This window comes from Pararge aegeria, chromosome 19 (genome assembly GCF_905163445.1).
Source record: "Pararge aegeria chromosome 19, ilParAegt1.1, whole genome shotgun sequence".
Taxonomy (NCBI): Eukaryota; Metazoa; Arthropoda; class Insecta; order Lepidoptera; family Nymphalidae; genus Pararge; species Pararge aegeria.
The window spans coordinates 10,067,341-10,079,984 of record NC_053198.1 but is presented as its reverse complement, the minus strand read 5'-3'; the positions used below and the strand labels follow the sequence as shown (position 1 = coordinate 10,079,984).

The 12,644-nt window shown below is 36.0% G+C and overlaps 1 protein-coding gene across 1 annotated transcript in view; it reads right to left on the bottom strand.

Moving 5' to 3' along the window:
- The window catches only part of LOC120632076 (Down syndrome cell adhesion molecule-like protein Dscam2), a 52,611-nt gene continuing 39,967 nt past the window's right edge, over nucleotides 1-12,644 (bottom strand). Inside the window, exons 26-31 of the mRNA XM_039901852.1 lie at nucleotides 12,297-12,411; nucleotides 10,933-11,095; nucleotides 7,901-8,052; nucleotides 6,937-7,101; nucleotides 2,911-3,018; nucleotides 1-414 (exon numbers count right to left, since the gene is read on the bottom strand). Of these exons, the coding sequence (XP_039757786.1) occupies nucleotides 290-414; nucleotides 2,911-3,018; nucleotides 6,937-7,101; nucleotides 7,901-8,052; nucleotides 10,933-11,095; nucleotides 12,297-12,411 (828 nt within the window). The 3' untranslated portion in view covers nucleotides 1-289. The remainder of the gene's footprint in view (nucleotides 415-2,910; nucleotides 3,019-6,936; nucleotides 7,102-7,900; nucleotides 8,053-10,932; nucleotides 11,096-12,296; nucleotides 12,412-12,644) is intronic.

Genomic DNA, 12,644 nt, shown 5'->3' with positions numbered 1-12,644 from the left:
TCCTATATGAAAACTTTGATTTTGTTTTTAATTTGATAGAGACTTTCATCAATTAATTCCGTTTGAAATATTTAGAATGCTTAGTTTAAATTGGTATTCATTTGCCTAGGCACCAACTGGGTGAGTGCAAGGAGTTGGGTCCACATTCAGAGCTTTTCGAATAACTTTTAATGAGTCCTATAATAGGAGTAGGTATATAAGGAACGCTATATATGATTCTTAATTTGTCTTGGTATTGAAATAATATAAGTCTAAGGTATATTTATTTAGTCGCCGTTTTGCCCTGGCGCTAGCTATGCTCGTGGTGAGTGCGCGGGGAGAGAGAGCCGGGTCCAGACTCAGCGCTCGAGTCGCCTGCGTACACTTCGGAAAACCCTCCAGCGCTTCCGCCGCCTCCACTACCGCCACCACCGCCTATAAATTATATATATTTAAAAAAAAATGATAAAACTATACATCCAGATTATATATAGTAAGAAATACCAGATCATTTCTACCGCGCACTTGCAAATTATGGAACAATCTCCCATCTGATGTGTTTCCTCATCTAGGGTTATTCAAGGGGCGGATAAACAAATTCCTGAAAAGCAGGCAACGCATCGGTGGCTCCTCTGATGCTGCAGATGTTTATGGGCGGCGGTAATCACTTATCATCAGGTGACCCACTTGCTCGTTTGCCCGCTATTAATATTTAAAAAAAAAAAAAAAACAATATCAACGACACCACGTATGTTATGTGTGGCACAACCTTGAAAAAGGTGCTCAACATTGAGTTGCATGCGCCATTGGGAGCATACAGCGCTGTTTTTTAGTTGGCAACTAGTACCAGGTGACACCACGGAAATGCGTAGCCATCCAATGACCACATTTTTGGATATTATTTCCATATGTATGCCCGGAGAGTTGATGAAGCTGTGGTCGAACTTACGGCCTGAGGCAAGGGGATAGATTATGCCAACTTCTTGACTACAGAGTACTATTGGTACTGAAAATTTCTGTACGCATGACTCATCTGCCGGAAGCAATCAATTTCAAATTTTCACTACAAATTAGAAGAGGGATCCTAGATTTGATACTTTGAAAACAATATTTTATAAGTACATCTTTCATAACAAAAGTTGCTAAGATTTATTTATTTCAGCGCTAGGTTGACGTATTTTCGCCCACCTGTCTCATTACCCAACATAATATTTCGACTGCCACAATACCTTAGAGAATTCACTGGTTCGAATCATAAATCATTATTAGGTATAAAGCCTCTGATATATTGCGCGAATATATTAACAAGTCGCTCGCGCTGGTTGAATGATAGATGATATTGTGTGATATGATTTGTGATAGCCTTATTTTGTGCTACGAAAAAATCGAAAAGTAAAAATGGAACATAAATATTAACGTTAAGGTTTGTTAATATGTTTTGATTACAGCTGCAATATATGCACTACGACGACGAACAAGGTAACGCCTAATCGGAGATTCCTAGGCATACATCAACCGTTCACCGATAGTTATCACCCAAGTTGGTGAAACGTTTTTTATACTATTCGATTTAGGCTATACCTACGGGATTTCAAAATTGGTGCGCAAGTAGCAAGCTATGATGCCTTTTTTAGGAGGATTTTTCCCTACCACTACTTACGTACCTATTTCATTTAAATAATTTTGAAATTATGTTACTAAAGTTTTGTAGCGTATTTGCAATATCATGCGTATCCGTGGCATTTGATAAAGGTCCAGGCGCGCCCATAAAAATACATCAACAGAACCTGTGAAATCAGTGCTTAATAATTAACGGTAATGTAGATACGTACAGAAAAAGAAAGACAGGAATGAAAGGGTTTGTAAAGGTGAAATTGGCTTGGCTACGAATCAAAACTTTAAAGGATAACCCAGTATCTGTGGGTCAGTCGGTGTATAAATAAACGATTCACAATAATAGGATTCACGAATAAGGTTTTACAATAGATTATTAGATGTCTCTTAAAATCAAGTCACAACTCAAGACCATTTTTTTAAATATCAAATAACAAAATTATAATACACTAACTGTCAAGTATATAATAAGTATGAGTTTAGATTAAGTTCTAAAAGTATAATCAGCTTGGTAATCAGCTTTTTGTGACAGAACTTGTCCGGAGAAGTACCACCGCTATTACACTTTGTCACACGTCAACACGTCGTGTTCCTTGAATACCCTCTGAAGTGTTGCTCTGCATTAGCTTTCTACTTATCAGGTTGGCCATAATCGGTCCGTCAAATATTACTATATAAAAATACTTGATTTGATATATCTTTTGCTTAACATTGGTTTTTAATATAATACGCCCTACATCTATAAATATCACAATTCGCTTTACCTACTTTTTAGCTATTCTAACTTGACAATATAATTATAGACAATATAATAAAGACAATAATATATCCTAGAGCGGGCAGTTACCTTGGCCAAAGAATTAGTTTGGCCATCCAAAGGCAATGCTGCCAGCATCTTAGGAACTGTGCCTCGCTGCGGTGGTGTCGAAGACAAATGTGAAAGTTAAAATATATAGACAATATATATTCTAATTGACAATATAGCTCGGAGAACGGATGGAAGTTGGGGTCCCAAGGTGCTGTAATGGCGGCCCCGCACTGGTAAGCGCATCGTTGTTCGACCCCCAACGAGGTATACAGAATACATTAAGCACGTCTCAGGGAGCCGCTGGACACAAGCGGCAGAAACCCGTGGAATTTGGAACTCCCTTCAAAAGACCTATGTCCAGCAGCGGACGTCTATCGGACGTCATATGATGAAGATGATAAATATAATTATAAATTTAAATAGCGTATTCTTGAGTTTTAAGCTGTTATCGGAGTCATACAACGTGATAATATATTTTTTTATTCGTTCCTTGGGTACAGTATAATTACCATGGTGTGATAGCGGTACGCAGTACGAGGTTCCGGCGCAGTGTCGCGGTCGCACTTTCTCATATCGGCTCAGATGCTGTAGCTCGCACTCCGAGTGATGCTTCTCCACTGATACAGATATATACAAATGCATTTATTAAGATACAAAGGTGACCATTGTTAGCCTATTTACATCACGGCAAAGCAGATTTAAAAAATTGGATCCATTTTGCTGCTCAAAAGCGGTTTGGCGAGCTCTAACGCGCTACAGGTGTGGAAGCTGTTATATTCCTGGTCCTGAGTGAAAGAAAAGCTGAACACATTTTTTTTGTCCTGACAGGCATCGAATCTAGGACCTCGTGAACTGTAGTTGAACATGCTACCGGACCAACGAGGCAGTAACGCATTGTTAAAGCAAAAGTAAAGACAAAGGCGAAAGCTGAAGTTAAAGTACCTAGGTCAAAATTGAAGAAAAAAAACTTTCACAAAAAATAAACGACTTTGCTAAACAACTAGCAAGCAAGAAATAAATATTTTCTACAACATTTTTAAGTCGGTGACAAGTAAAATGTAGAAAGTTACTATGGGGTGATCATATAATTCGTATTCGTTTTTATATAGTAGCAAGAAACGTACCATAGTTTAACAGATTGGTTGTCGATATTTTTTTTTATTGTAAAAAAAAAATTACAACCGAATGAGACCTCTCTTTTTTGTAAGTCGGTAAAAAAGTAAAAACAAAGGTTGAACTATAATATTTTAAAGGTACATAAACTTAATCTATAGACATGACAATCCAGTTATCACCATCACTAACATTAGTGTAACAAATTAAATGTATGAACGCTTCATAAGTGCCTGTGATAAGTCTACATGAATAAAACATTTTTGAATTTAGAATTTTGACATTATTACTCATAAACGTTTATTAGGTAATGCATTCAAAGTCAAAGTCAAAAACATCTTTACTCAAGTAGACCTTATAGGATTATAGATGGTACTTATGATACGTAAATCCCTATCCCTAGTATCCCTACTAATATTATAATTGTCAATGTAAGTTTGTTTGTTACCCTTTCACGCAAAAACTACTTAACCGATCCTCATGAAACTTTGTACACATATACTTGGAAGTGTTAGAAGTAATATAGGACTTTTTATACCGACATTAAGCTCGGTTCCTTTGGTAGAGGGGATGAAAGTGTTTGGCGATTTTACACCATAACTCCGACAAATTTATAACCGATTTAAATAAATATTTTTATATTACAGAGGTTATAATATGTTTTTTATTTTTGCCCAAACTTTGTGTAGATCTGAATGTGGTTGGAGATAGAGGACAGAACTCCTCAGCGGACAGCAGCAAACTACTCATTTAAGGCTTAGCGATACAGAATACTTTAATTTTTTTTAGAACTTTAAGTAAATTGAAAGCCACATCAAAAAAAAAACAAACACAGACGAAGTCGCGGGCAAGAGCTAGTAACATGATAAATGTGTACATAAAAGTGGGATTATTTCTGGTTGTCACTTTTCTAGTAATCAACTAGTAATTATTGTTCGCTTAAATTAACATTCACAGGTTTGATGGCACATGCACTTATAAGCAAATACTGGAGCTTTGAGGAGAAAGAGATTTATGTAAACATCTAACAGGACGAAAACTCAATATAGTTTACATAAAAGACTACTTATTTTATTCCATTTCAAATAAGTCTTTGGAAGTGGTACTTATCCATATTATGTACCTATCCCTTAGATGGAAAATACTACAACAATTATGTGTTAATTACAGACCTTAGGCATAATGAAAGTAAAAAAAGTAGAAGCGATTTCATTCAGGAGGCCAAAGTATTAACATAGTTTGTTTTAGCAAGTTTAACCAAACTTCAGTATGTAAACATCTAACAGGGCGAAAACTAAATATAGTACAAATAAAATGACTACTTTTTAAAATTCCATTACAAGTTAGACCTTGACTGCAATTTTACCTGATGGTAAGTGATGATGCAGTCTAATGTGGTAGCGGTCTAACCTGTTTGAGGTATGGCACCCCAATAGGTTCCTAAGCGTCTTTTTCGGTAGTGTGGTAACTAGCCACTGCTAAAGCCTCCCACACGGTCAGGCAAGAGAAAATTCGGAAATTCTAAATATCTTAATAGCCCCACCGAGAATCAAACCCGGGACCCGAGACGCTCGTGGTGAGCGTCTCGGGTCCCGGGTTTGATTCTCGGTAGGTTTTGTTACGTACCCAAATGTGCGCTAGGTAGGTTTTGTTACGTACCCAAATGTACCGTCAAATCCACCGCACTATTTGGAATCGATCCAAATAACGTACCCAATAATAGAAAATTATACGTTACAGTAATGTTAATTTGGAGATCTTGGAGATAATAAAAAAAAAGGTGTTGTAAATTAAAAACACACAGTAAAATAAGCGATTTCATCATGTAGGCCAAAGTTCTAACAAACTTTGTTTTGGCAAGTTTAACCAAACTTCAGTAATACGCTGTTTGAAATGTATTCTCATCACAAACTTTGTAAACTAACCGCGTATATTGGTAGGTATGGCGTATATTGGGATATAAAATAAAATATAAAAAAAAAATGTGAATATACAAGATTATATTCTATAATAATTATAGTTACTATACTACTTCGTATCAGCCAGTGTCATTGATTCCGAATAGTGACGTATATTTAAGCGGTTAATTGTATCTATTACTAGCTGATACCCGCGACTTCGTTAGCGTGGATTAAGGATTTTTATTTCCAAGGGAGCTCTCTTATTTCTTGGGATAAAAGGTAGCCTATGACAAAGGCTATATGCATGCAAAGTTTCATCCAAATCCGTTCAGCCGTTTTTGCGCGATTGAGTAAAAAACATCCACACTTTCAAATTTATAATATACTAGCGTACCCAGCCCGCTTCGCCGGGCTAGATTTTGCTTTATTTTATTTAAACAATAAACTTACATCATTAAATTTTTAATTTGAGTCTCATCATATATTAAATCATTTATTTCTCTCCGTATTCATTCTCTTCTATTCTGTTCTCGAGCGGGTGAAGATCATTATCTACACCCATAACCACCCAACAATAGAATATCATCATAGTAAATAAAAGCTGTATTTGACAGTTTGACAGTTCAAAAATAGGAGTGCTCCGATCGTCACCAAACTTTACAGGATTACTCGCCAGGTCAATCCGGAGATTTCCTGAAAGTTTCATTGAAATCGGTCCAGCCGTTTCGGAGCCTATACAGAACACTTTCTCTTTTATTTATATATAGATAAATAGAAGTAGGATTTGTCGTTACCAAAATCATCATCTGAAAAACTAAAAATTTCGCGGAGGAAGTTTTCTGTAAGTTTGTAAGCTTGGGTGCGTGGTTTTCTCGGTGGCCTAGTGTGCATACTTGAAGTGTGTGGTCCAATGTGTCTGCCGACTCACCATCTACCGCGACTGTCGCGTATTAACTTATTGCAAAAACAGATATAATCCCAATAACTCGTAAGCCTTGTATTTGCTAGTGTTTTATGCATAGTCGGGTGCGTAAGCGCTTTGTCACGAATGGTCAAATGTGTAGAATTGTAACGTGTGTCTAAAGCTACCGTCTCATAGCTTATCACGTAGCGACTATTTCTTTATGATTCCACTACAAGTTAGCGTTTGACTGCAATCTCACCGGATAGTAAAAGATGATGAAATTTAAGATGGTACCGGTATAACCGACTAAGGGTATGGCTAGTAGCTGCCATTTCCCTCTATGGCATCTATAAACCCTACCCCTAATCGGTTTCTACGCGACATGGTACCGGAACGCTAAATCGCTTTGCGGCACGTCTTTGTAGGTTGGTAACTAGCCACGACTTGAGCGCCGTAGACCAGACCAATACAATTCTGGAATTTTAAATTGCTGAATTGTCCCTGGAACCCCCTACTCCACCACTCATTCACCATTCGCGACTGCGCCATTGAGGTCATTAATGTGCATCTAACATGGAACTATTCAATTAATAATTCACTGGCACCTTTATAGTTACCATCAGCTCGTTCGCGGTGTCTTTGCGGATGCTTTCTGCAGGGTCGGTGCGGAGGTGCGTCGTTGTCTCGGTGGCCAAATGTGCGGAATTGTAGCGTATGGTCCAATGTTGCTGCCGTCTCACCACCCACCGCGAATGTCGCGTACGGACTTATTTCGTATACATCTGTATATTTTGAAACGGGTTAGTTTTGAAAATATTTGATTATTCAGGATTGTTTACCCAAACGGTAAAACGGGGCCCTATTACTAAGACTCCGCTGTCCATCCGTCTGTCTGTCTATCCGTTTGTGACCAGGCTATATCTCATACACCGTGTTAGTCAGACAGCTGGAATTTTTACAAAATATGTATTTTTGTTGCTATAATAGCACCTAGACACTAAAAAAACAGAATAAAATTAAAATCGTTTTATAAATGATATTACGAAACTCTTCATGTACGAGTCCAACTCGCACTTGGCCGGTTTTTATTTTATTTATATTTCTTATTATTATGAAGCATCAGCGGCTCGATTCTTCTCTTTACAATCAGCGGTTGAGACAAAAATAGCAGGTATTTGATATTTCAAGAACCGGTAATGTAAACCTACTTATAATAAAGCGTATATGTATTTATATATGGTAGTAATGTACTGCAAACATTGTTCCAAAAATTTTTACGACAACAATAATTTAAAAAAGAAACAAATGTAGACACCCATGCACTATTATACATTTAATTAAAAGACAAAAACAGTTTTTTTTTCTTTTTACAGGTATTAAAAATAATATTTACGTACAATTAGTGTTTCGTTAGTATAAGTTATAACATTTCTCCCAAACATGCGTGAGTACAAAACGGCAGTAACATAAATCAGTGTGATCTTATTATGTTAGGAATTTTGCACCTGGGAGAGACGTTATACTCATATAAACTTAATCTAATAAAATTGAAATACACCCATGTCGTACATAAATTCTCACCAGAAGCAGGCGACAGTTTGTCGTGCTTATAGTCGTGTTGGCAGTTCCTTATGTTCTGCTGTTCGGGACACACTGACTTGTCCGTACTAGCCACTGAGTGGCTGCAGCGACGAGCTTCTTCCTCGATTTGCCCACCACAAGACAACACGGTACTAAAATGGAAACCCTAAAGTTTAAAGCTTTGAACATGAGGCGAGAGATGGCGTTTCTAGTGAAATCACACAACCGTACACCCAAGATTCTTATTTCAAATCGAAATATAAGCAATCCATGACGTAAGACTTTAAAGTTCTTATACCCTAGCTAAGTAGATCTTTATAAAATGTATTTTTCATATTTTGAAATTGTTTGGTATCAAAGTTGGCTGCTGCTCGTTGTATGTAGGATTGTGCAATTTTACTTTTGCAAGGCTATCGTAGAATGCTACGATGCGTGACTTAAACTTTGAAGAAAACGTCATACAAAAGAGCGGCGTGTGTCTATACGGCAACGTTCAAATTTATGTTCTGCACAACCAATAAGAGGTTTCATTCAAGCGCGTATTGTGGTTTGTCACGTCGCTAACACATACGCAAGTTGGTTTGAATGTGTGTAAAACCGAGTATTAGTAGTCGGAATAGTTGACATGAGAATACATTTAACTATATCGCAACCGAAAATTAATAATACTTATTGGATAATGTTGTTAATAACAACATGATGCATGTTGCAATTTTTCATCATCAACAGGCCAAAGGTCTCTTCCAACGGGAGGGATAGCCCATAAACTTCATGGTGCCCAGATGGGTCGCAAATTATTTTACGTTCTGAATCTAGTGCACTTTTCGCCAATGTTTAAAACATACATTGTTCATCTGAGCCACTATTCTAACAAGTTTTATTAGAATTTCGTACGGTTTCACAGAAAAGCGAAAGGATTTTCAAAGCACTGCTTAGACGTCGGGATCTGTGGCATCAGGAATCATGACAGACGAACAATTCCTGGCCTTATGTAACAAAACACGGAACGCATCGTCGTAGTATACTCTGAGGGTGTTAAAGGTTAAATCTTTAAATCCACAAATCAAACTATCAAAACTTTTTAAATAAGGTTTAAAGTGTTATTTTAACATTCTCAGAGCATTGTATGATGATATATTTTTATTCAATACGAGCGGACTCGGCAGACATCGTCTGCCCGGTAAAGCAGAACAACCTGAGGGTCTGATTGCTTTCAAATCAACCAGAAACCTATGGAATACAATACACAAAAATTAATATTATACACACAAAATTTCATCAAGATCGGTCTAGCTATTTTGGAGGAGTTAGGTTACGTTAGTCACGTACAGACGGATTTTAGTTATTTTCTTACCTTTTAAACCTTCCCTATACTTCCATAATTATTTCAAGATCTAAATAAGCCAAATTAGTCCAGCCGTTCTCTCCAGCGACTAACGAACAGCAATTAATTTTTATATATATAGACTAGCAGTCGTTTTATATATATAGGCTTTCAATCAATCTATACAAGGTTCGAATTGAATTAGTACTGTTTTTAACTCCATCTTAACTAAACTTTGTTTTAGTGATAAATTGCGAAAGACGATCTCCGTATAAAATTTGAATCCCCAGCACGTTTCTAGAAGGTAAAGCAACATGAAATGTGAGATGTAAAATATACATCCAAAGTGGCCATATTTTCCTAAGTTTAAGCGTGAATGTTGGCGACATCCGGCGTTTTGATATAATGCTTAGTGTAGAAACGCATGTTTTAGCAGCTATAATAACAGCTACCCCTTGAATACTTATTAAATATTATGTAATATTTAAGGGCAGATCCCAGCCTATCTGCCATTGCACGCTAATCTCAACAACTACTGTAACAACTTTCATTCGGTTTTCAATAATGAATTCCTGATGCTAAACAGAGGTTTATGTATGTATCTTACATAGGCTTACGAGTTACGTTACAGTTTAAGCCGCTTTCGCTGATAAAGCTCTCAGGCTGCTGGATTTTCGTTGACTTCATCGACAATAGTTGCCACAATAGTTCGGACGATTTATGAACACTAAACCTTTATAAATGCCATTTCCGTCTAGATTTTCTTTCTGTGTCACTTCTATTAATAAATCAATATAAAATATATATACTAGGACAATACACACATAGCCATCTTGTTCCAAAGTAAGCGTAGCTTTTGTTATGGGTACTAAGATAACTGATGAATAATTTTATGAATAATATACTATATCAATGTTATTTATTGGCCGATTGGCGCAGTGGGCAGCGACCCTGCGTTCTGAGTTCTATGCCGTGGGTTCGATTCCCATAACTGGACAATGTAGTGTGATGAACATGAATGTTTTTAGTGTCTGGGTTTATCTGTATATTTTTATATTAGGCCTACTTGAAATAAATGAATTTTGAATTTTGAATATTTATTTAAATAACTGGACTAGAACTATAGATTTATTCTAAGTATTTGAGTTAAATTTGGCTGCTGTATCGAGTCAATGTTGTTATTTCAGTCTGCCAAGTTTCTGGTATTTACATTTGAAGTCAAGAGTTTGTAAAGTTCCTATATTCCGGGTAATACAATTTACTACAGTATCGATCCTTCTACAGATTGAAGAGCTACTGTGTTTGCCTACTCTCTCTACTCTTGTGATTATGGAAAAAAAAACAATTTCTATAGAAACTTACGTGAGGTTCAAAGTATCATATAACTATTAAGTTACAATTTTTATTAACTGTCTAACGATTTATGAAAAAAATATTTATAATTAGTGCTAGGCATCATTTTTAATTATAGACTACCATTAAAAAATTAAATATATATACATAAATAGCCTGTGTATTAAATAAACTAAATAAAATCCAACATATGTTTAAAACCACCGCAGCAAGCGACCAGACAAATATATTTAAAGATCTTCTAGAAGTAAACGTCCTTGGGGTGACACGACTAATCTGAAGAGTTTTCTCTGTTACTAGAAAAAGTATCTATTTCAAATACTCTGTGTTTAAATCATGTATATAGATGGCCTACCTTCGTTTCGCCATCAGCACAAGAAGCAACGCAGATACAGCGAGTGCAGCCAGTGCTGCAAACGCAAGAGATACTGCACCCAGTACTCGATCGTTGTCTGCGTTGTTTACAGTATTTGTTGGGGCTCCTTCAGAATGAAAAGCCACTGGTCGACGGAGACGTTCTGCGTGAAAAATAAATGTTTATTTTCATAAACTAATATTATTCTATAGGAGACTCTACTCATAACCACTGTGTTCCGTCTTGTTACAGCACTCTAGTGCTGGTATATCATCTATTTAGTATCTGCTCAGTTTCATTCAAGCTTTCGAGAGCGCAAAAAATTCTGATTACACTGGTCTGCAATGAAAAAATTTTTTCTACCTCCTAAGGTTTTTTTTAAAAAATTTTTTGCGCGTCAATTTTACAAATAGTGTATATACAAACAGTGTATGTACAAAATAAGAGTCAAAGAGTTGTAAGAGAAAGAAGGGAAGTGCCGAAGGTGATTTTTATGGTAGTACATACGCGCATGCGCAGTATTCGCTGTGACTCCACAACAGTTGAGTGAAAACTTGTCTCTTAATTGTTTACGTTTTGTATCAAATATTTTGGGAAGTTTTGCATAAAGTTCATGTTCCCTATATTGTTTTTGAGTATTTTATGTGTAGTTTATGTATTTTTTTATCAGCAAAAACAATAAATATAAAATATATGTTTGAAAATTATTTTAATAATATTTGGTCAATTTGCCGAGAAGCTCCAATAGAAATAATGAAAAGGAAAAAAACTACAAAATAACAAATTTTCTAACCATATAATGAGATAGCTGACCGATATTTGTTCATTTGTGACTATAATTTAGGATTTTTCAATGTAAAACTTAGACTGTAATATTTATTCATTTCGTTATAATAATTGATGTTTTAATAATATTATTTGTTAATTAAATAAATATTATATTGGAAATCTACGTGTGGTACTTAATTGTATGTCAGATTCCGTGTTTAGAGCACAAAATATGAAGAATTCATGGATGAAAACAAGAAGGAGAAAAAAAAAACTTTTTTTGCAGACCAGTGTTATTTAAAACAAAAACACGTTCATATTTGTTTATTTAAGTGGCTACGAACAAGGTTGCAAGTTAAACCACAGGAAACTAGTAGCCCCTGCTCATTCCAGGACATATTTTGGTATTTTGAAGTCGAGCATAGATAGGGACATTTTTATTTTTTTTGCACCAAACCAACATTAACTTTTTACAATCAAGCTCAGTTATGCGGTTTTATGTTTCCGAATAGAAAAATAACTACTATCCCGTTTCCTATCAGGCAATTAGCTTTTCAGTGTGCTATTCATGTTGAAATTTATGCTCTTCAAATTACCTCCAGAATGTGTGGTAGTTGCTGCATATATGATGGCTTGCTGTCGTCCTGATTCGGTCGCTGTCCACAATTTGAGGGCATACCAAGTCCCCACTGCTAATCCTCCGACCACAACCTATTGATAAATATATGTAGAAACAGTAAACTGGAATGTAGGCATACTTGTATAGTTATTGCGCAGGTTAATTTCCTTCAGCATTTTTTGACCGTTTCATTCGTAGATTTAGTAGTTAGTGCTTCCGTGTCTTACCAAGTAATACCCAAGTAATGTCTTGAAGAAAATACCTGTTCATGTTTAAAGCAATTTTATTGTTTAAAAATAAATAATGCATGGCAAAAACTTCCAGC